The sequence below is a fragment of the Anomaloglossus baeobatrachus genome (genome assembly GCF_048569485.1).
Source record: "Anomaloglossus baeobatrachus isolate aAnoBae1 chromosome 5 unlocalized genomic scaffold, aAnoBae1.hap1 SUPER_5_unloc_9, whole genome shotgun sequence".
In the NCBI taxonomy this organism is placed as follows: domain Eukaryota; kingdom Metazoa; phylum Chordata; class Amphibia; order Anura; family Aromobatidae; genus Anomaloglossus; species Anomaloglossus baeobatrachus.
The window spans coordinates 363,283-390,275 of record NW_027441813.1 but is presented as its reverse complement, the minus strand read 5'-3'; the positions used below and the strand labels follow the sequence as shown (position 1 = coordinate 390,275).

The 26,993-nt window shown below is 47.0% G+C and overlaps 1 protein-coding gene across 1 annotated transcript in view; it reads left to right on the top strand.

The window, feature by feature from the left end:
* Window positions 1-4,410: 4,410 nt before the first annotated feature.
* LOC142259335 (uncharacterized) overlaps window positions 4,411-26,993 on the top strand; it is a 119,017-nt gene continuing 96,434 nt past the window's right edge. The window contains exons 1-4 of the mRNA XM_075331800.1: window positions 4,411-4,543; window positions 4,627-4,740; window positions 7,440-7,526; window positions 8,594-9,834. Of these exons, the coding sequence (XP_075187915.1) occupies window positions 4,411-4,543; window positions 4,627-4,740; window positions 7,440-7,526; window positions 8,594-9,834 (1,575 nt within the window). The remainder of the gene's footprint in view (window positions 4,544-4,626; window positions 4,741-7,439; window positions 7,527-8,593; window positions 9,835-26,993) is intronic.

The window sequence follows — 26,993 nt, the reverse complement described above, 5'->3', positions numbered from 1 at the left end:
GTGGAGGAGGTAGGTGCAGGGTCTCTATTATTTTGGGGTCATCATTATTATCATTAACCCCTTCATGTCCAGTTCCAGACCAGTTTACTCCGGTTCTTGACCAGGCACATTTTCATATTAGAAAGTGGGGAGCCAGCACTGCTTGATCAGACATGTCAGATGGGAGATAAATCCCCTCCCCCTGTCCCCCCCCCCCTTCTGGCCAAAGTGCCCCCCATTGCCCCTCCCCATACTGATCATCTAAGAAGGTGGCCGCACGCTGCATTCATCCTCCTCTGATTTCTGTCACATGTGACATGCCAGATGTGACAGAAACGTCCTCCCCAGGTCCAGCTTAGGCTGCTTTCACACATCCGCTTTTTGCAGTGCAGCTCAATCCGGCTCAAAAACCTATGGAACGGATACGTCGAAAAAAACGTATCCGTTGCATAAGTTTTTCCATGCGGCCCGTCCGTTTTTTGACAGATGCGGCTTGATACTGAGCATGCGCAGTGCAAAAAAATGCATCCAGCGTCCATAGGCTTGCATTGTAAATTGCGCCACATTGCGCTGGATCCGGCGCGATGCGTTTTTTTCGCCACACAAAAAAATGTGCCAGGCAACGTTCCATCCGGCCGCCGCATGGGCTAAATATGCCGCATCCGGCAAAAAACCGGACGCAACGCAAGGTCATCCAGCACAATACGGCGCTAATGCAAGTCTGCGGGCAAACGGACTCCACCGACACATACACAGCCGGGGAGCGGACTCCCGTTGCTGAAGTACAGGCAGTCTACACAAACACAATACGGTGCAGGAGAAAGGCCAAGACCACCAACCCGGGTGGGGGACCAGACGCAGCCGGCTGCGGGCACCGACCACCATCAACTTTGTTTACCAGAGACTTGCTTGTGTCAATAACTGTGAGTACAACAGTGCCATCCGGCCGCGCACCACCCAGCCACTACTCTCCCCAAACGGGTCCCGGGGCTATCATCCCTGCCCACGGAGGGGTTAACATCTTGCACGACCATCTCCCACTGGTGCCCCCGTAACTGCAGCAGTGGTGTCTACACCTTCACGTCCCGAACTCAAACATGGCTCCGGCCGTACACCTACCTAACCACCCCCCATCGAGATCGCCTTGCAGAGTGACGTGACCCCCAGGTCCGGAGGCACTCGAGCCACCCACCAAACGAGCCCGGACCAGAGCAGCTCAGCTGCAGTCGAGCACGGGGCGGTACACATGCGCAGAGCAGTTCTAACCCCAGGGCTTGATGCCAGGTGACATTACACAGCTGGTATCAACCCCATTTATTACCCCGTTTGCCACCGCACCAGGGTAACGGGATGAGCCAGAGTGAAGTGCCAGGATTGGTACATCTAATGGATGCGCCACTGCTGGGACGACTGCAGCCTGCTATTTTTAGGCTGGGAAGGGCCAAATTACCATGGCCCTTCCCACCCTGAGAATACCAGACGCCAGACGGCTGGTGATCCAATTTGGGGGAACCCATGTTTTGTTTTTTTAATTATTTATCAATAATTTTAAAAAAAACACGGCGTGGGGTGCCCTCTGTTTTGGATTACCAGCCAAGGTGAAGCTGCCAACTGTGATCTGCAGGCTTCAGCCATCTGCTTTACCCTAGCTGGCTATCAAAAATGGGGGGACCCACATAGGTTTTTTTTCAATTAATTCTTTTTTGCCTAAATATAAGGTAAACACCCTTCACTGCCACATGAAAGTCACTAAAGGGTGCCAGCTTAGAGTATGCTGGGGGCTGGGACATTATATGTGTTTATCTATCCATCCATCCTAGCTTTTTAGGCTATGTGTCCATGATCAGTGTTTGCAGCCTTTTGGACACAGAGTCTTTTCGCTGTGTCCAAAATGCTGCGCCGTGCAGAACTAGCGCAATGGAAGGATTTTTGGAAATCTCCTGCCCACTGTGCTTGTTTTTTTCCTTGGCATAAACTGACCTGCAGCGCGGCTTCCTGAGCCTCAGCATGTCAATTTATGCTGTGGAGACGAGAGTTTCGTCCAAAGGGAAAATAAAGCTAAAGTCCTCAGCAGCCTGAACCTGGATCGTGGGCTCGGGCAGCTGCGTTCTCCAGTGGACATTACTCGCATCTCTGCACGAAAGCTGACATTGCGTCCTAGACACAGTGTCGCTGTGGGCACATAGTCTAAAAGTGAGAAATTTGGCACTACAGCAACATTTTTGTGAAGTACCTGTGGTTTCAAAATTCTCACTATACCCCCAAATGAAATCCTTGAAGGTCTAGTTTTCAAAATGGGGTCACTTGTGGGGGTTTCTGCTGTATAGGTACCTTAGTAGTCCTGAAAATGCGGCATGGTGCCCGTAATTTTTTTCAATTTTTCCAAAATTCACATGTTGCTCCTTCTGTTATGAGCTCTCCCGTTTGTCCAAACAGGTTTTTAGCCACATGTGGGGTATCACTGCGCTCATAAGAAATTGGATAACAAACTGTGGCATCCACATTTTGGTGTTGCCGCTTGAAAAAGTGAGAAATTTGGTGCTAAAGCAACATTTTTGTGGGGAAAAAAAAAAGAAACTTTTCAATATGACGACCTAAGTTTATTAAATTCTATAAAGTACCTGTGGGTTCAAAATGCTCACTATACCCCTGGATAAAATCCTTGAGGGGTCTAGTTTCCAAAATGTGATCACTTTTGATGGAGCTCCACTGTTTAGGCACCTCAGGAGCTCTCCAAATGCGACAATGTCATTCGCTAATGAATCCAGCCAATTTTACAGTCAAATGGCGCTCCTTCCCTTCCGAGCCCTGCCGTGCACCCAAACATTTGATTTCCAGCACATATGAGGTATCTGTGTACTCAGGAGAAACAGCACAATAAATTGTATGGTGCATTTTTCCTGTTACCCTTGTGAATAAAGAGCTTTGATGTCACTTTGATGCTCATTTTGTGCCAGTTTGATACTTTTTTTTGCTGCTTTTAAGTGTATTCACATCAGGGCTCCGCACTGAATTGTATTTTATTATTGTGATTTTTTTTATGTTTGTTGTTAATTCTGTAAAAAAAAAAAAAGACAAAAAAATTGTTTTTGTTTTTGTTTTTTTATTTTTGTTTTTAAATGACTCATAGGTTTTAATTTTACCATAAAATCTAATGGAAATTAAGTAAAAGTTCCAAGTGCAGTGAAATGGTGAAAAAAAGTAATTCCACCATTGTTTTTACTCCATTCCCGATGTGCTGGAAGTGAGCGGTCAGCGTGATTCTCCAGGTCAGTGTGATTACGGCAATATCAGACTCCTACATTTCTTATTATCTCAGTGGTGACTAGAGATGAGCGGACCCGTGGATGTTCGGCTTCTGCTGGTCCAGCTGAACATTTGTATGGATCGGTTCTGGACTTGGACTTGACCTGAAGTTTATTTGAAGTCACTGATTGGCAGTCCGGGTCTCCGTCCACATGCAGCCATAAACAGATCACTAACAGGGGAGGGCGGGTTTATTCAGTTTTATTTCTTGGTGCACAATACATCTGATCACACGAGAGCGGTTTCCATACGTAAAGCTCCCGAACTCCAAACCTGAACTTTGCTATCTTGGAGAAGTCTGAGCTTATAACGAACACCGAATTCCAGGTTCACTCATCTCTAGTAGTGAATAAAAATCAGACTTTTGTAAAAAAAAAAAAACATAAAAAAATCGGTTTCTGTCTCCATTTTCCGACATCGGAGTAGAGTGAGGACTTGTTTTTTGCTTGATGAGCCGACGTTTTCATTGATACCATTTTAGGTGCAATACTTTTATAGGTCGGTTTTGCAACTTCATGTTGACATTTTTTTTTTTACTACCCAAATGATATCTTCCCTCCATTATTATCTCCATTAATTTTACATATCGGCTCCTCTCCTTCCCATTCAGGTCCTTACAATATCGGATCCTTTCAGTGGATTTATTCTGTTTCAGAAATGTCCAGGATGGATATGGACAGGGACAAGATGGCGGAGAGGATATTACACCTCACCCTAGAGATCCTCTTCCGGCTTACTGGAGAGGTGAGAGATTCTGATGACGTCACATTACATCATTCTTATCTATGGGAATAACAGATGGACAGAACTGGAGAGGTGAGGACTCTGGAAATGTCTGGAGTGAGATTTATTACTGTGTCTCTCCATAACCAGGATTACACAGTAGTGAAGAAGACCTCTAGTGAGCGCTGTCAGGCCCCTGTGTCTGAGGGATGGGGAAGACCCCTGAGCCCAATCACGGGGCCTCCACCTCACCCCCCGATACATGAGGACATCAATGACCAGAAGATCCTAGAACTCACCTACAAGATGATTGAGCTGCTGACTGGAGAGGTGACACTGCTGGGAATGCTGGGACATTATACAGTAACGCTATGAAGGGATCGGGGGTGACGGTATCATTGTATGTGTCAGGTTCCTATAAGGTGTCAGGACGTCACCGTCTATTTCTCCATGGAGGAGTGGGAGTATTTAGAAGGACACAAAGATCTGTACAAGGACGTCATGATGGAGGTTCCCCAGCCCCTCACATCACCAGGTAATAGACAGGACTAAATACACACGGCCTATAATTATCTGTATGTAAGGAATGAATTCAGTCCCTGTATGTGTCTCCTCCAGTTCTATCCAGTAAGAGGACAACACCAGAGAGATGTCCCCGTCCTCTTCTCCCACAGGACTGTAAACAAGAAGACCCCGATGTTCCTCAGGATGTGTTTCCTCCAGCTCTATCCTGTAAGAGATATCTACTCATGTACTTTCAGCACTAATTTTGTGTTTACATTTTTAGGCTTTCTGCTGTATTTTTTCAGCTGTATTTTCTTTGCTTCTGCTTCTTCTGCTGTTTGTTTCTAGTGCCTTCTCTATGTCATTATGAAGGCAACTCAAAGACCTGCAGAGGGTTCATGAATACCCGGTTTCCCTGAAAATACGACCTACACCAAAAATAAGACCTAGCGTGATTTTATGGGATTTTTGGAGAATACTTGAAATATTAGCCCTACTCCAAAAATAATCCCTAGTTACAGTCAGGGCCAGCGTTGGGAGGAGTCAAACTGCGCAATTTCTCAGGAACCCCACTTTCTTAGGGTCCCCATCAGTTGTATTCTAAGGTTGATTGTTTAAGGACCTTTGATGACTTCAAAGTCTTGTGACATGATATAACCAAAGGTCTCTTAATTGCAGGAGTCTAAATGAACTGAACAGGACACAGGCTGGCATGCAGGACTGGCATTAGCGGAAAGTGAGAGCAAACGGGACAATTACACAGGCCTCCATTCTCCTAGGGGCTCAGTGTTTATATGCCAATTATAGGACTGCTTAAAGACCTTTTTTACATCACATCATGTGACCAAAGGCTGGTGTGTGTGTGTGTGTGTGTGTGTGTGTTCACGCCAATTTTAACCAGCTTTGCCAAAATAGGCAGCGCTTGGCCAGAAGAAGGGTGTGATGCCGCCGCTTCTCTAATTCATAACAAACTGCGGCGTTCCCTATTCCAGAAATCTCACTCCAGTCTCTGACGTCATTTTTCAGTGTCCATCGTCAGTCTTGATGAATTAGAGCCCTAATGTATAACTGCAAGACCCTGCTACCTGCTTTGGTTACAAATCCTAAGGTTAGGCTATCAACGTTACAGTCCCAGACAACCCTGTTAAATATCCGACATCTCTCTGGAACTATTTTATGTTCTTCTTTGAAAAAAAATCTCTTTGAAATTGTCTATTTTGTGGATCAATGTTACAAGGAGATTTTTGCAGGTTTTGACAACTGTCATGGCGGCGTCAGGATCTGTGGAAATTATAGATTCTGGTACTCTGCATGTTAACTTCTCTGATGTGTGTGAGCAGCGCAAGGAAATGCAGGCGTTGAATCACAGGCTTGGGCAGTCTAGCAAGAGTTATTCTCTGCTGGGCTGCTTGTTAATGTCTTTGATCACATGCTGTGGAGGAGAAAGTATCTATTGCTCCCCTTCTGTGTATGCTGGCTGGACTATTTCATTAATGCAAGCTATAGGTTACCTATACTGGTCTGGTGAGGTGTTGTGATCCAGAATTACGGGTGATTGTTGTGTATTATTGCTGTGAACTGTTGTGGTGTTAACCCCTGTTGTCTTTTTATTGCTGCCTTTCTGCTCTTGCTTTTCTCCTTAGTCTCTCACTGTTTATTTCTGTGAGTTTGCAATGTGTCCCATTTGTCTTAATCCGTGTTTCCTGTCTGTCTTAAGCCCCCTTCACATGCACGTGTCTCCGGTACGTGCTAGGTCCGTGCCCGCATGTACCGGAGACACGGGCACACGTAAACCTATTAAAATCAATGGGTTTATGTGCACGCACGTGTGCAGCCATTGGCCCGTGCCTCCGTGTGGAGCACACGTGAGCCCGTGTGCTCCACACGGATGCATGTCAGTGTTTTTCCGGCAGAACGGGTGTCACGTGGCCCGCACACGTACCACACGGATGTAGTGTGGATGCGGGCCCACGTGACACGCGCCGGAGAAACACACGTGTCATTTTTAAAATAAAAAAAACACATACTCACCACCTCCACCAGCCCTGCAGTGTCTGCCGCGGCTGTCACCTGCATCCAACCCCCAGTGATTTTGAACAACGCGTCTTCTTCACTGGGGGCCGGAAACAGCGTCAGCGGGGCGTGGCCTGTGCCGGACACTTGAATTCAGCACCACAGACAGATCCGGAAGAAAATTGTAAGGCGGGGCTTTCCGTTCTCAGTGTACTATTACGTATAACACACGTAGTGCCATAAACACGGCACACGGAGGGGAAAACACACCTTTGACACGTCCGTGAAACACATGCGTGATTTTCACGGACGTGTAAAGGGGGCCTTAATCTGTGTTTCCATCATATTCCTGCCCCTTCCTTCCCCGGGAGATAACAGATTAGATTTGGTCAGGAGAATAGTAAGTCACGGGACTTGGGCATCTCCATCTTAAGGGGTAATCGAGAGGTTAGGAATAGTTTATGGTCCCCTAGCGTGAGGGACAGTATAGCAGCCCCCTGTCACAATCAATCAGATTATTTACTGTAGCATATTCTAGAGAACTGGTGCTAGGAATGGGAGATTCAAATTAACGAAGATGTAACTCTAAAGGGGGCTTTACACGCAGCGATATCGCTAACGATATTTCATCGGGGTCACAGAATTTGTGACGCACATTCGGCATTGTTAGCAACGTCGTTGCGTGTGACACGAACGCGCGTTAACGATCAGAATTACTCACCTAATTGTTGATTGTTGACTTGTCGTTCATTTTCAAAAGATCGTTGCTCATTATTGACGCAGGTTGTTTGTAGTTCTTGAGGCAGCACACATCGCTACGTGTGACACCTCGGGAACGACGAACAACAGCTTACCTGCGTCCTCCGGCAACGAGGTGGGCGTGTCGTTAATGCGGTTGCTCTCCGCCCCTATAGGTCGCCTGTTGTGTGACGTCGCTGTGACCGCGCACGAACCTCCCTTAACAAAGAGGTTGTTCGCTGCACACAGACTGCGCTCGGAAGGTACGTGTGAGAGGTGTTAGCGATATTGTGCGCCACGGGCAGCGAGTGATAGCAATATCACTAGCGATATCGTAGAGTGTAAAGCAGCCTTTAGATGTCGAAATTGGACAACAGATTCAGAATACATTTTTTTCTTAATTTAATTTCTGATGTTATGGTTTTAAAAAACATACCGTATTTTTTGCTTTATAAGATGCACCGGATTATAAGACACAGCCCAAATTAGACATAAAAAAAGGTAAAAAAATAAAAATGGGGTCTGTCTTATACTCCGGTCTTCTCTTACCAGAGGGGGCAGCAGTGGTGGTGTAGCGGGGTCACAGGAGGCAGAGGTTGTGCTGGCAGGAGCGGCAGGTCAGTGGCCGCGGGGTCCGTGGTGGCAAGAGCCGCGGGGTCCGTGGTGGCAGCAGTAGTGTCGGCGGGTGAGTCGTGCAGCAGGCCGGTGCGGTGAGTGTCCCCGTGTCCACGGTCCCGGTTCAAATGATGGTGCATGGAGTGGCGCATGCGCAGATGGAGCTCTCATCCAAGGGCTCCCATCTGCGAACGCGCTGACTCCCGGAGCGGCGCGTGCGCAGATGGAGCTCTCATCCAAGAGCTCCATCTGCGCACGCACCCGCTCCCGGCGCCATCATTTGAAACTGGGACCGCAGACAAACTGGATAACCTGCTGCACAGCCGCCCGAATGCAAAGGATGGCATCCAGCAGGCGGCCCGCACAACCTGCGTGCACGCAGCCGGGTACCTGTGGCTGCGGGTGGGCGGCAGTCGGGTGCCTGTGCCTGCTTGCCGGCGGCAGCCGGGTGCCTGTGTGAGGGCGGCAGCCGGGTGCCTGTCTGTGCCGGCTGCCTCCCGCACACAAGCACCTGGCTGCCACCCGCACGCAGGCACAGGTACCCGGTCGCTTGCATGCAGCCACAGGCACCCGAACGCCCGATCGCCGCACAGACAGGACCCCCAGGTAAAGCTATATTTGGATTTTAAGACGCACCCCTCATTTTCCTCCCAAAATTTTTATGTAATTTCAAGATATCATTAAAAAATAATAACATTGTGTTTATTTTTAACAGATGACTGTATTGGGAGCTCAGATGGAAATCTATTATCTTTAGAATTTAAAACAGATGATGAAAGTATCACACATGATACATATAAAGAGCATGCTGGTGTCCCAGATATACCTCCAGTCCTTCCTCGGAAAGCTTTATCATCAGATCTTTTCAAACAAGTCCAAAATTCCGATTTATCACAGAATTGTAAGCAAAATCAAAGTTACAGAAGGGATGTGGAACATGAAACGGCTCCTATAAGGGACAAACCATTTTCATGTTCAAAATGTGGGAAATGTTTTATTCGGAAATCAAATCTTGTTATGCATCAAAGATCTCACACAGGGGCGAAGCCATTTTCATGCTTGGAATGTGGTAAAAGTTTTACTAGGAAATTAAATCTTGTTGACCATGGAAAACGTCACATAGGAGAGAAGCCATTTTCATGTTCAGAGTGTGGGAAATGTTTTATTCGGAAATCGGATCTTGTTGTGCATCAAAGATATCACACAGGGAAGAAGCCATTTTCATGTTCAGAGTGTGGGAAATGTTTTATTCGGAAATCGGATCTTGTTGTGCATCAAAGATATCACACAGGGAAGAAGCCATTTTCATGTTCAGAGTGTGGGAAATGTTTTTTTCAGAAATCACATCTTGTTGACCATGGAAAACGTCACATAGGAGAGAAGCCATTTTCATGTTCAGAGTGTGGGAAATGTTTTAATGTCAAATCAGATCTTGTTAGGCATCAAATATGTCACACAGAGGAGAAGCCATTTTCATGTTCAGAATGTGGGAAATGTTATAATTTCAAATCAGATCTTACTAGGCATCAAAGATCTCATACAGGGGAGAAGCCATTTTCATGTTCAGAATGTGGGAAATGTTATAATTTCAAATCAGATCTTACTAGGCATCAAAGATCTCATACAGGGGAGAAGCCATTTTCATGTTCAGAGTGTGGGAAATGTTTTATTCAGAAATCAACTCTTGTTGTGCATCAAAGATTTCACACAGGGGAGAAGCTGTTTTCATGTTCAGAGTGTGGGAAATGTTTTAATTTCAAATCAGATCTTACTAGGCATCAAAGATCTCATACAGGGGAGAAGCCATTTTCATGTTCAGAGTGTGGGAAATGTTTTATTCAGAAATCAAATCTTGTTGTGCATCAAAGATTTCACACAGGGGAGAAGCTGTTTTCATGTCCAGAATGTGGGAAATGTTTTACTAGGAAATCAGGTCTTATTCACCATCAAAAAAATCACACAAAATAAACCATTTTTATGTTCTGAATGTGGAAAATGTAATTTACAGAAATCACATCTTGTTAACCCCTTCAGCCCCCAGCCTGTTTTCACCTTAAAGACCCGGCCATTTTTTGCAATTTTTACCAGTGTCACTTTGACAGGTTATAACTGGAACGCTTCAACGGATCCTGGTGATTCTGACATTGTTTTTTTGTGTCATATTGTACTTCATGTCAGTGGTAAATTTAGGCCGATATGTTTTGCGTTTATTTGTGGAAATTTGGCGAAAATTTTGAAAATTTCTCAATTTTCAAAATTTGAAATTTTATGCCCATAAATCTGAGAGATATGTCACACAAAATAGTTACTAAATAACATTTCCCACTTGTCTACTTTACACCAACGCAATTTTTGAAACAACATTTTTTTTCATTAGGAAGTTAGAAGGGTTCAAAGTTGATCAGCAATTTCTCATTTTTCCAGCAAAATTTACAAAAAAAGATTTTTTAGGTACCACATCACATTTAGAGTGATTTGCAATACCTGGGCGACAGAAAATACCCAAAAGTGACCCATTCTAAAATCTGCACCCCTCACTCTGCTCAAAATCACATCCAAGAAGTTTATTAACCCTTTTTTTATTTTGTTAGCCATAAAAGTTAGCATTTTCACAAGGGTATCAGGAAAAATGCACTATAAAATGTATCGTGCATTTTCTCCTGAGTACGCAGATACCTCATATGTGGTGGAAATCAAATGTTTGGGTATATGGCAGGGCTCGGAAGGCAAGGTGCGCCATTTGAATTTTTGAGTGCAAAATTAGCTGCACTCAGCGGACGCCATGTCGGGTTTGAAGACCCCGAGGTGCCTAAACAATGAAACTCCCCCACAAGTGACCCCATTTTCGAAACTAGAGCCCTCATGGAATTTATCTAGCTGTTTAATGAGCAATTTGAACCCCTGGAGGCTTCACAAACGTTTGTAATGTTCAGCCGTGAAAATTATATATATTTTTTTTACCACAAAATCGTTTTTTCAAACAGGTAGCTTTTTTTTCACAAGGGTATCAGGAAAAAATGCACCATGAAACGTATTGTGCAATTTCTCCTGAGTACACAGATACCTCATATGTGGTGGAAATCAATTGTTTGGGCGCACAGCGGGGCTCAGAAGAGAAGGAGCGCCATTTCACAGCAAGATTGGTTGGAATTATTAGCGGCCCCCATGTTGCGTTTGGAGACCCCACTGAGATGCCTAAACAAGGGAGCTCCCCCACATGTGACCCCATTTTGGAAACTAGACCCCCCCCTTCCCCATACAAAAAATTAGTTTGGCGAAAGAAAAAATTCGGACGTCAGTAAAAAAAAAAATAATAAAGTAATGAGCGCCTGCAACTGACACTATGGCAAGTGCCACACGTGAGAGTGATGCACGAATCTCACATCGCATCATCCGGCACAGCCACACACTCCTGTCTGGAAGAGAGCGACCGTGCCGGATGATGCAATGTGAGACTCGTGCATCACTCTCACGTGTGGCACTGGGCTGACCCTTACAATATTCTGTAAAAAATACTGCAGTTGACGATTACTACAATATAATTTTACTGGCCCTAAACTAAGTTTATTTGTGTTTCTTAGTTTACAGAAAATAAATCAGGACGCACGCACAGATGTGCTACAAAAAGGGGGGAACTAGGTGGGTGAATAAAAAGATGGAATGAGGATGGGAGAGGGCGCGGCGGAGGATGGGAGAGGGCACGGCAGATGAAAGAGCGGTGGAGGATGGGAGAGGGTGGGCAGCAGATCAGGGTGAGAGGTTGTGGAGGGGGCAGATCGGGGAGTGTGAGAGGTGGGGGAAGGGACTTCAGATAAAGAGGATGGGAGAGCAGGCAGCAAATCAGGGAGGGTGAGAGAAGGGGCAGCATATCAGGGAGGGGCGCAGCAGCTGATGATGGGGAGGGTGAGATGGGGAGGAGGCAGCAGATCGGGAAGGTGAGATGGCGGGCAGCAGATCGCGGAGGTGAGATGGCAGACAGCGGGCAGCAGATCGGGAAGGTGAGATGGGGAGGGGGCAGCAGATCGCAGAGTTGAGATGGGGAGGCGGGCAGCAGATCGGGAAGGTGAGATGTCAGACAGCGTGCAGCAGATCGGGAAGGTGAGATGGGGAGGGGGCAGCAGATCGGGAAGGTGAGATGGGGGAGGGGGCAGCAGATCGCAAAGGTGAGATGGCGGACAGTGGGCAGCACATCGGAGGTGAGATAGGGGAGGTGGCAGCAGATCGGGAAAGTGAGATGGGGGAGAGGGCAGCACATCGCGGAGGTGAGATTGAGGACAGCGGGCAGCAGATCGCGGAGGTGAGATGGCGGGCAGCACATCGCTGAGGTGAGATGGGGGAGGCGGGCAGCACATCGCGGAGGTGAGATGGGGGAGGCGGGCAGCACATCGCGGAGGTGAGATGGGGGAGGCGGGCAGCACATCGCGGAGGTGAGATGGGGGAGGCGGGCAGCACATCGCGGAGGTGAGATGGGGGAGGCGGGCAGCACATCGCGGAGGTGAGATGGGGAAGGCGGGCAGCACATCGCGGAGGTGAGGTGGGGGAAGCGGGCAGCACATCGTGAAGGTGAAATGGGGGAGTTGGGCAGCACATCGCGGAGGTGAGATGGCGGACAGCGGGCAGCAGATCGCGGAGGTGAGATGGCGGGCAGCAGATTGCACAGTGTGGGAGATGGTGGAGAGGGCAGCAGATGAGGATGTGAAAGAGCGGGCAGCAGCTCACGGAGGGGGGCAGCGGCTGATGGGAGAGAGCGGTGGCAGATAGAGGAGATCGGCGGTGGATCGGAGTTGGTTGCAGCGGATCGGGGGCAGGGGCTTACCAGGGCACTTGCAGGGATTGCTCCCCTCGGCTTCCACGGATGGAGTAAAGCGGAGGGGAGTGGTCACCGGCCGCAGATCCACGGTGACTAGAGAGATCGGTCACAAGGCCGATCTCTCCAATCAGAGCTGGGGGCGGATGAAGCAGCGATCACCCAGCTCCAGCCAATAATCAGTGCTACAGCTGCACTGATATGGCTGGATTTCAATGTTTCAGGCATTTTCAATGGTTGAAGCATTACAGTGGCTGTGATTTGGCTGAGCGGTGTTCGTCAGCCAATCACAGCCTCCGAAGGTCCGGGGAGGAAACACCACCCCTCCTGAGATCAGGCAGAGGTCCCCTCCTTCCCGAATCTAAGGTTTGTGTGTACCGATTGCACTCACCGGGGCTCCGGGGCCGCGATTTTTCCATGACGTACTGGGTACGTCATGGGTCGTTTAGCACCATGTCACCATGACGTACCCAGTACGTCAAGGGTCGTTAAGGGGTTAAACATGTGAAGAAGCCGCAAAGGGAAGGAACCTTTTTCATGCTGTGAATAATTGAAATGTATAACTGGTAAATCAAGTTTTGCCGACATCAGAAAACCAACAGAGCGGAGCAGCCATTTTTGCTTTCAAAATTTGCCAAATGTTTTTACCATTAGGCTAAGACCGCACTTTGCGTTTTTACCTGCATTTCTGCAGCGTTTTCATGCGTTTTGGTTTTCCATTGTAGTCTATGGAAAATGCTGATTTCCTGACCGCACTTTGCGTTTTAAAATGCTGCGTTTAATTTGCATATTTTGTGGCAAAAACAATGCGTTCAAAGAAGCAGCATGTCAGTTGTTTTTGCCATTTCTGCAGCGTTTTGCTAACATTGAAGTCAATGAGAAGTAGCAAAAAGCAACAAACGTCAAAATACCCTGTAGACTGTGAGCCCTCGCGGGCAGGGTCCTCTCTCCTCCTATACCAGTCTGTTTTGTACTGTTAATGATTGTTGTACGTATACCCTCTTTCACTTGTAAAGCGCCATGGAATAAATGGCGCTATAATAATAAATAATAATAATACCTGCGTTTTACCTGCTTTTTAGCGGCAGAAACACTGCGTTTTGGACTGCAAAAACGCATGCTTTTCTGACATCAAATTAAGGGATTAATATGTCCATTTAGACACATACATAGTCCGACAATTAAATTAAAGAAAAGTTTAAGTTTATTGCTATTTTAACAAATTATTATGAAACCGCTATAATTTCATTAAATATAACTATTTTCTTTATTAATTCACAAAATATGTGTTTTGTTTTTTTTTTCCCTTTTTTTCATTCAGTTTGACTGTCTAAACTTTATTTACCATTGTCTTGATGTCCAAAACGCATCTGTCAAAACGCAGGTCAAAAAGCAGGTAAAAAGCGCTGAAAACGCATCTAAAACGTGGTAAATACGCATGCGTTTTCAGCGCTAAATTTCTGAAAAAGGCAACTTTGATCAAATCAATTAAGGCAAAAATGTGCGTTCTAAACTGCATGTAGGGGAACGCAAAGTGCGGTCTTAGCCTTAATCAGGTTCTGTTGTCAGATGAGTCACACGGGAGAAGCCATCATGATGTACCATAATACAAAGGGCTTTATCCTAAAATCGGCTACAGTTCCTTAAGTAAGAATTTGTGAGGGAAAGAACCATTTTCTTTCTTTTTAGAAATTATTGTATTTTTTAGACCATAAGACACACCTAGGTTTTGAAAGAGGAATATAGGGAAAAAATGTGGTCATGAAGCACTGGTATGGGTAGGATCTGCTGCTGACACTGTTACGGGGAGAAAATCCCCCAATTCCGTACTAGTGTCCCCCATTCTTGGCCCCTTCCAGGTATATGTGTCTCCCATACTCGTATATATGTCATCTTGGGCCCATTCTTCTATATAGTTCCCCATCACGCTGCACACATAAGAAAATAAATGATTATACTCACCATCCCTCCGCTCTCCCTGTGCACGGTGTTCTCTTCTGGTGCCGGCAAGTGACTTCATCATGTAAACGGCACAGTGCATGACATTACTGCCATGTGCCCCCAGTTACACGCAGATGTAAGCTGCCAGAATATTCACTGCTCCCCACAGCCGGGATTATGGGCTTCGGGAGCAGTGAATATTCATTCTTTAATAGACACACGTGATCGCCCAGTCACAGCAGTAAGCCGGCGACTGGGTGATCATGTGTACCTGATATTAAAGAGAATGAATATTCACGGCTCCCCACGCAAATAATACCGCCGACCTCTTGGTTGGCGCTGGCTTCACTGCCTAGAGGTGGGCAAGATTATCGTGTGGGGAGCAGTGAATATTCATTTTCTTTTTTAGTTGGCACACTGTTAAGGCCGCATTACACGCAACCACATATCTAACGATATGTCGTTGGGGTCACAGAATTCGTAACGCACATCCGGCGTCGTTAGCGACATCGTTGCGTGTAACAGTTCAGAGCGAGTGTTAACGATCAAAAATACTCACCTTATCGTTGATCGTTGACACGTCGTTCATTTTCAAAATGTCGTTCCTCCTTCTGGCCGCAGGTTGTTCATCGTTCCTGAGGCAGCACACATCACTACGTGCGACACCCCGGGAACGACGAACAACAGCTTACCTGCGTTCTCCGGCAACGAGGTGGGCGTCACTTTCTTTCGGCTGTTCTCCGCCCCTCTGCTTCTATTGGCCGCCTGCCATGTGACGTTGCTGTGATGCCGCACAAACTGCCCCCTAAGAAAGGAGGCGGTTCGCTGGCCACGGCGACGTCGCTAGGCAGGTAAGTACGTGTGACTGGGACTAATGATATTGTGCGCCACGGGCAGCGATTTGCCTGTGACGTACAAACGATGGGGTGGGTATGCTCGCCAGCTATTGCTAGCGATATCGCTTCGTGTAACGGGGCCTTTAGCCCTTTTGAGAGCCTTCAGGAATATTTTTGAATAGTTTTGATACTGGATTATATTTAGATAATTCACTAATCTCAGATTGCACACTGCTTTATTTACTAAAAAGCGCAGCCCCAGATTGGAGATAGGAACTCATAAGTATATCGCATTGTATATAATTGCATTTCAAAGCTTGTTGTTTTGTTAATAAATGCTTGTAAATATATATTCTTCACACCTGTCTTTCTCTATTGTCTAGATGTGATGATTTTGTCTCAGAACCTCTGGAGATGAGGCAGAGCTGTAGACATTTCACACAAAAATAGTGAGAATTAAATTACACTGCAGACTAGATTTGTGGAAGTTGTTAAGATACTCTGGATTCATGAAGAGGCATGCACTACTTCATGAATCACAAGTGGCACCCGCATAAATTGGGCCCTTTATGTTATAAAAATGATCACTTTACGGGGGCGGGACCGGAAGTTCATGGAGTGAGACGCCTGGCTGAGATCTCCCCGTGGTCACAGCTACATTTGAGGTCATAAATACTTACAATCTCACTGCCGACATTTCAGAGATGGTGAGGAAGCCCCTGCAGAAGCCGCTGAACAGATCGATGCCCTCCTCACAGCTTGCTTCAACACTAGGCCCCCTGGACGCATTCCTATATCCTGGTGCTGGGAAAGCACACACAGGTAACATTAGCGGCGGCTCGGCGGGAAACTCTGGAGAGTGATGCCAGACCCCTACAGCAGGAGGGGAATCTGGGACATAACTGCTGTATAACACCCCTGAACGAGCAGAAGACTCCGGGCACACAGGGGGAGAAGGGCACAGGAAAACGCAGCTGCCAGCAACACACAGTAGAGTAGGAGGAGGCAGGACACATGGAGGGAGAAGGCCTACAAGGCCCAGCAGGGAGCCAGGCATTACAACAGCTAAGGCAGGAAGCTCACTCCATGACAATCCAAGATACAAAAAACAAGGAACAACACAGTGACTCCTCACAGACACAGAGACCCGCAGAAGATTCCAGCCTATCTGCTACCCCTTCCATGTCCAGATTTTCACAACCAGTCACTCTTTTCTCCAACACCCCAGATACCCCTCTTTTGCCAGATGATGACTCTCAAGGTATATCTATGAGGGACTGGAGGTTGTACATGGCACAATTATCTACAAAAGAGGATTTGCAATCCATGATACAGGAAATCAAGGAGGTGTGCAGAACAGAAATTTCGGCTGTCAGACAGGATATTCAACATGTGGCCCAAAGAGTGGAAACTCTAGAGAGTGACCATGATGACACAAGAAATTATGTAGCTAGCCTGCAATCTACAGTAGCAGCACAACATGACACCCTCTGTGAATATCAACGTCACCTGGAAGATCTGGACAATAGGGGGCGACGTCATAAAATTAGAGTCCGGGGTCTTCCTGAGCATAGTGGAGAGGAAAATTTATTTATGGTCCTACAAACCATATTCAACAAAATTCTGAAAGCTCCGCATCTCACAAAATAAGCTTAGACAGAGCACACAGAGCCCTTTGGCCAAAATATGCGTCTCAAACACCTAGAGACATCATCTGCTGTGTCACTGATTATAAGCTCAAGGAAGAAATCATGCTACAAGCACGGAGACTGCGTACCATAGAGCATGAAGGACATCATCTCCAACTTTTACCAGACCTCTCCTGGATTACCCTGCAAAAGAGGAGGATGCTCAAGCCTCTCCTAGACATCCTGAGGCCTTGTGCGCACTAGGCGTTTTTGCCGCGTTTTTAGCGGCGTTTTTTACCGTGTTTTTGTGCTGAAAACGCAGTGACATTGCTTCCCCAGCAATGTCAATGGGTTTTCTTAAGTGCTGTCTGCACACAGCGTTTTTTTTTTTAGCTGCGTTTTTGTGGTGACCACAAAAACGCAGCATGTCAATTATTTCTGCGTTTTTCACTGCGTTTTTCACCCATTGAATTCAATGAGATGTTAAAAACGCAATGAAAAATGCATATAGCCGCGTTTCTATGACTAAAAACGCAGCTATAAACGCAAGGGGTGGGTACTACAGTGACGTGTACAGGAAGAGGATTCCTTCTGTTGGTAAACACAGAAGCGTGAATCCTCCCGGTACCGTCACTGCTGCGTCCACCTCCCGTCCTGTGCATGTCAGCTCCGTGCGGCGCCATGTCTGGGCGGGAGGTGGAGGCAGCGGCGAAAATCAAAGTGAACAGTAGAAAAAAAAAAAATGTCATATATACTCACCTGTCCGCAGGGTCCCGGTGCCATGCCCGCTCCCATCTCCTCCCGGTCCCGCCGCTCTGGCTGTGTGCAGTCTCCCCGGGGCAGGACCTTGCTTGCAGGACCTGGCGGTGGATCACCTGATGCAGTCACCTGACGCATCAGCTGATCGTAGTCTCGCCGGCTTCTTCGTGTCCGGCCGGCTATCAGCTGATCCTGCCGTCTGGGGACTTCATCAGCTGATTACCGGCAGCTCTTGCAGCGATCGGACGGGATCAGACTCCTGTCCAATCGATCGCTCCAGGAGCTGCCGGTAATCAGCACAGCACATAAGTGAGTATTATTATTATTTTTTTTTTTTCTACTAATGCATCAGCTGATTGTATAATCGGCTTTTATACAATCAGCTGATGTGTGATGTGATTCCCATCCTTGAACCTGACAGATCATCTGATCGGTATGCCTTCCAGCAAACCGATCAGATGATATTGGATCCTGATTGGACGGCGCGGGACCCTGACCCAGGATTACTGCGGAGGGGGGTTTATTTCAATAAAGATGGAGTCACTAATTGTGTTGTGTTTTATTTCTAATAAAAATATTTTTCTGTGTGTTGTGGTTTTTTTTTATCTGTACTAGAAATTCATGGTGGCCATGTCTAATATTGGCGTGACACCATGAATTTCGGGCTTAGGGCTAGCTGATAATATACAGCTAGCCCTAACTCCATTATTACCCGGCTAGCCACCCGGCTTCAGGGCAGCTGGAAGAGTTGGATACAGCGCCAGAAGATGGCGCTTCTATGAAAGCGCCATTTTCTGGGGTGGCTGCGGACTGCAATTCGCAGTGGGGGTGCCCAGAAAGCATGGGCACTCTGCACTGTGGATTCCAATCCCCAGCTGCCTAGTTGTACCCGGCTGGACTCAAAAATTAGGCGAAGCCCACGTCATTTTTTTTTTTTAATTATTTCATGAAATAATTAAAAAAAAGGGCTTCTCTATATTTTTGGTTCCCAGCCGGGTACAAATAGGCAGCTGGGGGTTGGGGGCAGCCCGTACCTGCCTGCTGTACCCGGCTAGCATACAAAAATATGGCGAAGCCCATGTCATTTTTTTTTCTTTTTGGGCAAAAAACTGCATACAGTCCTGGATGGAGGATGCTGAGCCTTGTAGTTCTGCAGCTGCTGTCTGCTCTCCTGCATACACTAGTGAATGGAGGATGCTGAGACTTGTAGTTCTGCAGCTGCTGTCTGCTCTCCTGCATACACTAGTGAATGGAGGATGCTGAGACTTGTAGTTCTGCAGCTGCTGTCTGCTCTCCTGCATACACTAGTGAATGGAGGATGCTGAGCCTTGTAGTTCTGCAGCTGCTGTCTGCTCTCCTGCATACAATGAACATTTTGAAGAAGGAAATGACATCAGACCTTTTTTTTTTTCATCAACAATCTTTAGCGGCATTGTGCACTGATTAAAAACGCAGTGAGCAAAAACGCAGCAAAAAACGCACCAAATCGCGGCAAAAACGCATGCGTTTTTGCCGCGTTTTTTAGCCGCGGGTGCGTTTTTTTAGACAAAAACGCACATAAAAACGCAGCGTGAAAAAAACGCCTAGTGCGCACATACCCTTAGGGAAAACCAGATTCTCTACAGGTGGGGCTTCCCCTTTAGTCTCTCAGCCAGAAAGAATGGTCACACAGCCATGATCAAAGAGGCATCTGACCTTCCTCGTTTCTGCGAAATTCTGGAGATCCCTGTACCGAAATTGTCCAATTGGGAGCTGACTCCTCCAAAGCCATCCCCTACGGCGGTTTGGCACCAAGTCACTTCTAAAAGACAGCGCTCACCTACATCTCTGATTTCTACCAGAGCAAAGGACGGAGGACCGGCCTACAGGAGATAAAAAATAGGGCACAGCCACATTGAAAATATGGAGCAATCCTATTTGGCCGCATTGAACACTACCTGTAAAAGACGACCACGGGAAGCAGACGTGCATAAAGCCAGTTGTATTTCCTTTTATATATATATATATATATATATATATATATATATCTTTACAGAGGTGTTAGATTTAAAGCGGAAGCTCTGTTTTACTTCTAAGTTCGCAGACCCCTAAGAGTCAATCCAACTCCTAGAGCAAATACGGCTCTAGTGGAGGCTAATTCTATTGTTATCTATACGCTAGTTGCAGACACTCGACCACGGTCCTTCATAGGTTTTTGAAGACTGGGAAAACCGATTCTGAAATGTTATTGTTGACATACCTGTGTATGATGATCCTAACTGTTATTTGTCATTCCCCACCTTTCCTAATGTGTTTTCCTAACATGTATTATCTGTGTTTGATTTACATGATGCATTCCGATATATCTATCGTGCCAAGGAGCAGTCTGGCTGAAAACTACTATACAGGGGTAGGGATAATCCATCTGCTGAAGCGGGGTAAGATTAAAGATCATTCTCAACTAACCATTTACACACAAACAACCATGATTCGTCTAATAACCATAAATGTCAAGGGGCTTAACTCCAATGTTAAGCAGCGATGGGCCCTACAGGAGTTAAAGACCTCAAAGGCAGATGTGGTGTTTATACAAGAAACCCATCATGATGATACAGGTTCATTCCACTTTGCAAGGGGGAACTTCCCTACAGTATACACAGCTCCTTGCAATAAAAAGAGAGCAGGACTAGCCATTCTCATAGCCAATGGTGCCCGATTCAAATACTAAGACTATTAAAGATCCCAAAGGTCGCTACATTATTTTGGCCGGACAGCTGAAAGGAGCCCCAATTGTTCTATGCAATGTATACGCACCAAACACGGGCCAAATACCCTTCCTTGAACAGGTCCTAAATAAGATTACACGAGAGCTCCCTTCAACACTGTTTATTGGAGGTGATTTTAATATGCCGTTCTCAGAAATCAGGGATAGAAACTCGATGAGTGGTCAGCAGCCAGGAATACACCTAATCAGACAGTCAAAAGCTTTTCGTGCCCTGATTCATAAATATGCACTTTTTGACTTGTGGCGAGTGACCAATCCCTCCTCCCGACAATACACATTTTATTCACATCCCCACTCCACACACACACACACACGCATTGACACCTTTCTGGGCAATCTTCCAGTATTGTGTCTCACTGGAAACTCTGAGATTGGCCAGATTACTTGGTCTGACCACGCTCCCGTCTTACTTGACGTCTGTGACTCTGCCTTGACCAGGAGGGTATGCCATTGGAGACTCAACGATCATCTCCTAAAGGTCCCCATACACCAATCTAAGTTACGAGGTCATTTAGAGGACTATTTTCAACTGAATGGAGGATCTGTCTCCTCCCAGTATATTCTATGGGAGGCACATAAATCTGCTATGAGGGGTAGTTGCATCTCATTGGCATCCCGTCTGAAAAGAGACGCAGGCGTACAACATAGGGAGCTCACCAGCCAGCTTGCAAAATTAGAGCGGGACATGCTTGCTAGACCATCCGTTTCCAAACTAAAATCTATTGTGTCCGTGAGGGGTAAGCTGAAAGATTTGGCGATTAGGAAGTTGGAAAAAATGTTGACATTTACTAAACAGCGGTATTACGAGAAAGGCAATAAAGCCCACTCCCTTCTTGCAGCACAACTCAGGGATCGAAAAGCACAATCCATGCCCTTGACTATTAGGGATACACGAGGACACCTGATGTATGACCCCCAGGGACACGCAAACACCTTCAGGGATTACTATGCTAAATTATACTCCCTTCCCTCAGCCCTTCCATCAGATGTAGAAACAAGAAATCATCTACTCAATGAATACTTGGCCGCTCGGTCACTTCCATCACTAGATGCGGATGCCCTTAATACACTCAATAGCCCAATCTCCATTGAGGAATTGACTTCCACAATTAAAGAACTCCCAAATGGAAGGGCTCCGGGACTGGACGGTTTCTCGTACTTGTACTATAAAGTATTCCATGACACACGCATTCCTCACATGCAGACTCTATTCAATTCATTCCTTAATGGTAACCCAATCCCTACCTCGATGCTGAAATCCCACATAACAGTGATTCCGAAGCCAGAAAAAGATCCCTCGGACTGTGCAAGCTACCGCCCAATATCATTGCTCAACGCAGACTTAAAAATATTCGCAAAAATTCTGGCCACTAGATTGTCAGTGTTCCTCCCGCGGCTGATTCATGGGGATCAAGTGGGGTTTGTTTTGAATAGACAAGCAGGAGATAACACCAGACGAACGATAAGTCTTATACAGTGCCTACAAGTAGTATTCAACCCCCTGCAGATTTAGCAGGTTTACACATTCGGAATTAACTTGGCATTGTGACATTTGGACTGTAGATCAGCCTGGAAGTGTGAAATGCACTGCAGAATGTTATTTCTTTTTTTTTTTTTTTTAAATTGTGCAAAGTTTATTCAGAGGGTCATTTATTATTCAACCCCTCAAGCCACCAGAATTCTGTTTGGTTCCCCTAAAGTATTAAGAAGTATTTTAGGCACAAAGAGCAATGAGCTTCACATGTTTGGATTAATTATCTCTTTTTCCAGCCTTTTCTGACTAATTAAGACCCTCCCCAAACTTGTGAACAGCACTCATACATGGTCAACATGGGGAAGACAAAGGAGCATTCAAAGGCCATCAGAGACAAGATCGTGGAGGGTCACAAGGCTGGCAAGGGGTACAAAACCCTTTCCAAGGAGTTGGGCCTACCTGTCTCAACTGTTGGGAGCATCATCCGGAAGTGGAAGCCTTATGGAACTACTGTTAGCCTCCCACGGCCTGGACAGCCTTTGAAAGTTTCCTCCCGTGCCGAGGCCAGGCTTGTCCGAAGAGTCAAGGCTAACCCAAGGACAACAAGGAAGGAGCTCCGGGAAGATCTCATGACAGTGGGGACATTGGTTTCAGTCAATACCATAAGTAACGTACTCCACCGCAATGGTCTCCGTTCCAGACGAGCCCGTAAGGTACCTTTACTTTCAAAGCGTCATGTCAAGGCTCGTCTACAGTTTGCTCATGATCACTTGGAGGACTCTGAGACAGACTGGCTCAAGGTTCTCTGGTCTGATGAGACCAAGATCGAGATCTTTGGTGCCAACCACACACGTGACGTTTGGAGACTGGATGGCACTGCATACGACCCCAAGAATACCATCCCTACAGTCAAGCATGGTGGTGGCAGGCATCATGCTGTGGGGCTGTTTCTCAGCTAAGGGGCCTGGCCATCTGGTCCGCATCCATGGGAAGATGGATAGCACGGCCTACCTGGAGATTTTGGCCAAGAACCTCCGCTCCTCCATCAAGGATCTTAAGATGGGTCGTCATTTCATCTTCTAACAAGACAACGACCCAAAGCACACAGCCAAGAAAACCAAGGCCTGGTTCAAGAGGGAAAAAATCAAGGTGTTGCAGTGGCCTAGTCAGTCTCCTGACCTTAACCCAATTGAAAACTTGTGGAAGGAGCTCAAGATTAAAGTCCACATGAGACACCCAAAGAACCTAGATAACTTGGAGAAGATCTGCATGGAGGAGTGGGCCAAGATAACTCCAGAGACCTGTGCGGGCCTGATCAGGTCTTATAAAAGACGATTATTAGCTGTAATTGCAAACAAGGGTTATTCCACAAAATATTAAACCTAGGGGTTGAATAATAATTGACCCACACTTTTATGTTGAAAATTTATTAAAATTTAACTGAGCAACATAACTTGTTGGTTTGTAAGATTTATGCATCTGTTAATAAATCCTGCTCTTGTTTGAAGTTTGCAGGCTCTAACTTATTTGCATCTTATCAAACCTGCAAAATCTGCAGGGGGTTGAATACTACTTGTAGGCACTGTAGATGCATTAAACCACCAGAGGGGGGAGGGCCTGCTCCTCAGTCTCGATGCGGAAAAGGCCTTTGATAGGCTAGGCTGGCCTTTCCTATTTGCCACACTTAAAAGATTCGGCATCGGGGGACTTTTTCTGCAGGCTATCCGGGGCTTATATACGAACCCTGAAGCCTCGGTGAAGCTTCCCCATGTTTCATCATCTACTTTCCCCATCTATAACGGCTCCAGACAGGGGTGCCCCCTGTCCCCTTATTATTCGTATTATGCATAGAACCCCTAGCTGCACAGATTAGGGAGAGCCCAGATATTCAAGTGTGGCGCCCTGGACTAGCCAGGTCGTCACAGGTACTACAACACACACCCCACCCCGAGACAGGCACAACAGCCAAACACAAAACCCTTGTTGCCTCCCTCCAGGGGCTGATGTCCACACCAGGTGGGGTGGAGCCAGGTGGTTGGCCCCACCCACTGAGGAGTTCACAGTCCTGGAGGCGGGAAAACCAGGCAGATAGTGAGAGTTGGAGAGAGAGTGTAGAGGTGGAGGAGCTGCACTGGCTGTGTCTGGGTGTGTGGCCCAGGCACTGACAGCAAGGTTGGCAGACGGTGGTGGCCATCTACAGGAGAGGCGAATCAACGCGGAACCGTAGGACCGGGGTCGGGCGGTGGCCCGCCGGTACTGAACCGGGGAGTGAAGTGAAGCCAGCACACACAGGCAGGGTCTGCGGACCCCGACCAGGCTTGGAGCCGCCATCAAAGGTCAAATCCGTTAGTGACCGGAACCCCAGGGGTTCCCTAGCAGCCAAGACCCAATAAAAGGCAACCGTCCGACCAGTAAAAGGAAATACAGCTACCGCCAAAGCTAGAGTTCCAAGGGCCAGAGCCTGCAGGCAAAAGGGCTCCTCCAGCACATATACGCTGGGGAGCGGGTTACCGGTGGGAAGCCATCGGAGCCGAACATACATCAAGGTGCAGGGAAAGGCAGCCACCGCCAACCGTCCGGGAGAAGCCACAGCAGCCAGCTGTGGGACCCGTCCATCCAGCCGTTTGGTTTACCAAAGACTTTGCGTACATCTGTTGCTGAGTGAGTACACCAGTGCCACCCGGCACCGCGCTGCGCTGTCCCTGCGACCCTGCACCTCGCCAGCCCTGCCTCCCCGTCACACCACCGGGCCCCGAGACCACCAACCCCTACCCACGGAGGGGGAAAACAACATCCCAGCTGCTCCCTACCATCGCTCCCGGGATCCCCGTCATCAGCAGCGGTGGTGCCCACCTTCACCACAACCCGTGGGTGGCGTCACGGACCAACTCCCCAAACCACCCCTTTCACTCACGGGCGAGGAGCGCCGCTCGAGTTCCCGTATCCGGCATACCGCTCGAGCCACCGAGCAGCAGCAGTAGCGCCGGACCCGAGCGTTAGCGAGCGCAGCGCCCCGCCGCCCGCAACACAAGGAATCCAGGTAGGTGGGCGTGAGTACAAATTGTCGCTTTTTGCAGACAACGTCCTTTTAACAATACAAAATCCCCTGATTTCCCTGCCCAATCTGCACTCAATTCTAACTGAATACGGTAATTTGTCGGGATACAAAATTAATGATACAAAAACAGAGGCTCTGACACTAAACCTAAAGCCATCGACCATCGCAACACTACAATCGGCATTTACATACACCTGGAAAAAAGACCATTTAAAATACCTAGGGATATACCTAACAGACACATACAAAATGCTCTACTCACCCTTCTTTTTTTTTGAAGATCTCAAAAAAACACTAGCCAAGTGGGACAAGCTCCACTTATCGTGTTTTGGGAGAATGGCCTCCGTTAAAATGACGATCCTTCCAAGACTCTTATATTTAATGGAGACACTTCCCATACCGATCCCAAGATTGGCGATCCAACGAATCCAGAAATGGTTAAATATTTATGTCTGGGCTTATAAACGCCACCGAATCGCTCAGACGGTTCTTTTGACTTCTAGGAAGACGGGTGGCCTAGCCTTCCTTGATATATGGAAATATTACATTGCCACACACCTGAGACGTATCCCTGCCTGGACAAATTTGACCTCGGTGGATAGATGGAGAGAGGTAGAGGAGGACTGGCTAACCCCAATCCATCTGGGTGCCTTACTGCATGGAAACTCTTCAGACGCCTCAGATACAAGTCTTTTGGGGCCCATGGCTTTCACAAGACAAGTTTGGTGAATGGCTAGAAAAGTCTTCTCACTAGCTCCAATCGAATCTCCACTGACGCCATTTTTATACACTCCAGCTTTGCAGAACAGGACAGACAATCGGGTGACGACTCCATGGGTTCAGGCACGGCTTTTTCGTTTTGTGGACATAATCGATCCCTGCACTAACACAATATTACCCTTTGCAACTTTACGAGAAAGATTTAAACTCCCTAAAGAAGCTTTCTACACCTATGCTCAGATACGGCATCTGGCCATATCAATGATAAAATCTACTACATTTCCCAAGCTCACTCCATTTGAGGGCCTCTGCAGGCAGGGCTCATCGACTAGGGGGCTAATTTCACGTCTATATGATATGCTTACATCACAAGTAGAAATACAGCACTCATACATGACGAAATGGGAAACGAATTTAGGAAGAGTGATACCGAGACAAATGTGGCAGTCCATCTGGGAGCGAGCAGCAAAGACCTCCATATGCACTGCACAAAAAGAGAACCAATACAAAATACTAATGCATTGGTATCATACCCCAGAGGTCCTGAATAGGCTCTTCCCCAACACACCGGACTAATGCTGGTGGTGTGCGAAGGATAGGGGGTCCCTCACCCACATTTTTTGGGACTGCGAAGTTCTTGCTCCATTTTGGAGAGAGGTGGGGAGGTTGATCCATGAAGTTCTGGGATATGAGGTCGCTCTGGACCCGTTCAATTATCTACTTAATGTTCCACCTGTGGGGGTTTCGAGGGACTCGGCCAGACTGCTTCACATTTCCACCTCAGCGAAATGTCTAATATCGTCGTTTTAGAAAAAGACCCTTCCTCCTACTCTCCAGGATCTAGAGTTGAGAATTCAAGAGACAAAACGGATGGAGTACCTCACTGCACGCATCAACAACCAACTGGAAAAATATCAAAGGATATGGTCGCCTTGGGATTTTTTTGTGAACAATCGTACTTAACCGCCAGAGAAAAAACAAAAGTGTACATGCCTCGATATGCCGATCAGACGTATTATATGCAAAATGTGTCAAACACCCCCCCCCATGCTCTTCCCTATCCTATCTTTCCCTGAGTCTCCCCTGTCTAAAAGTCTAGTCAATTCTTATTGAAAACTTTTGATATGT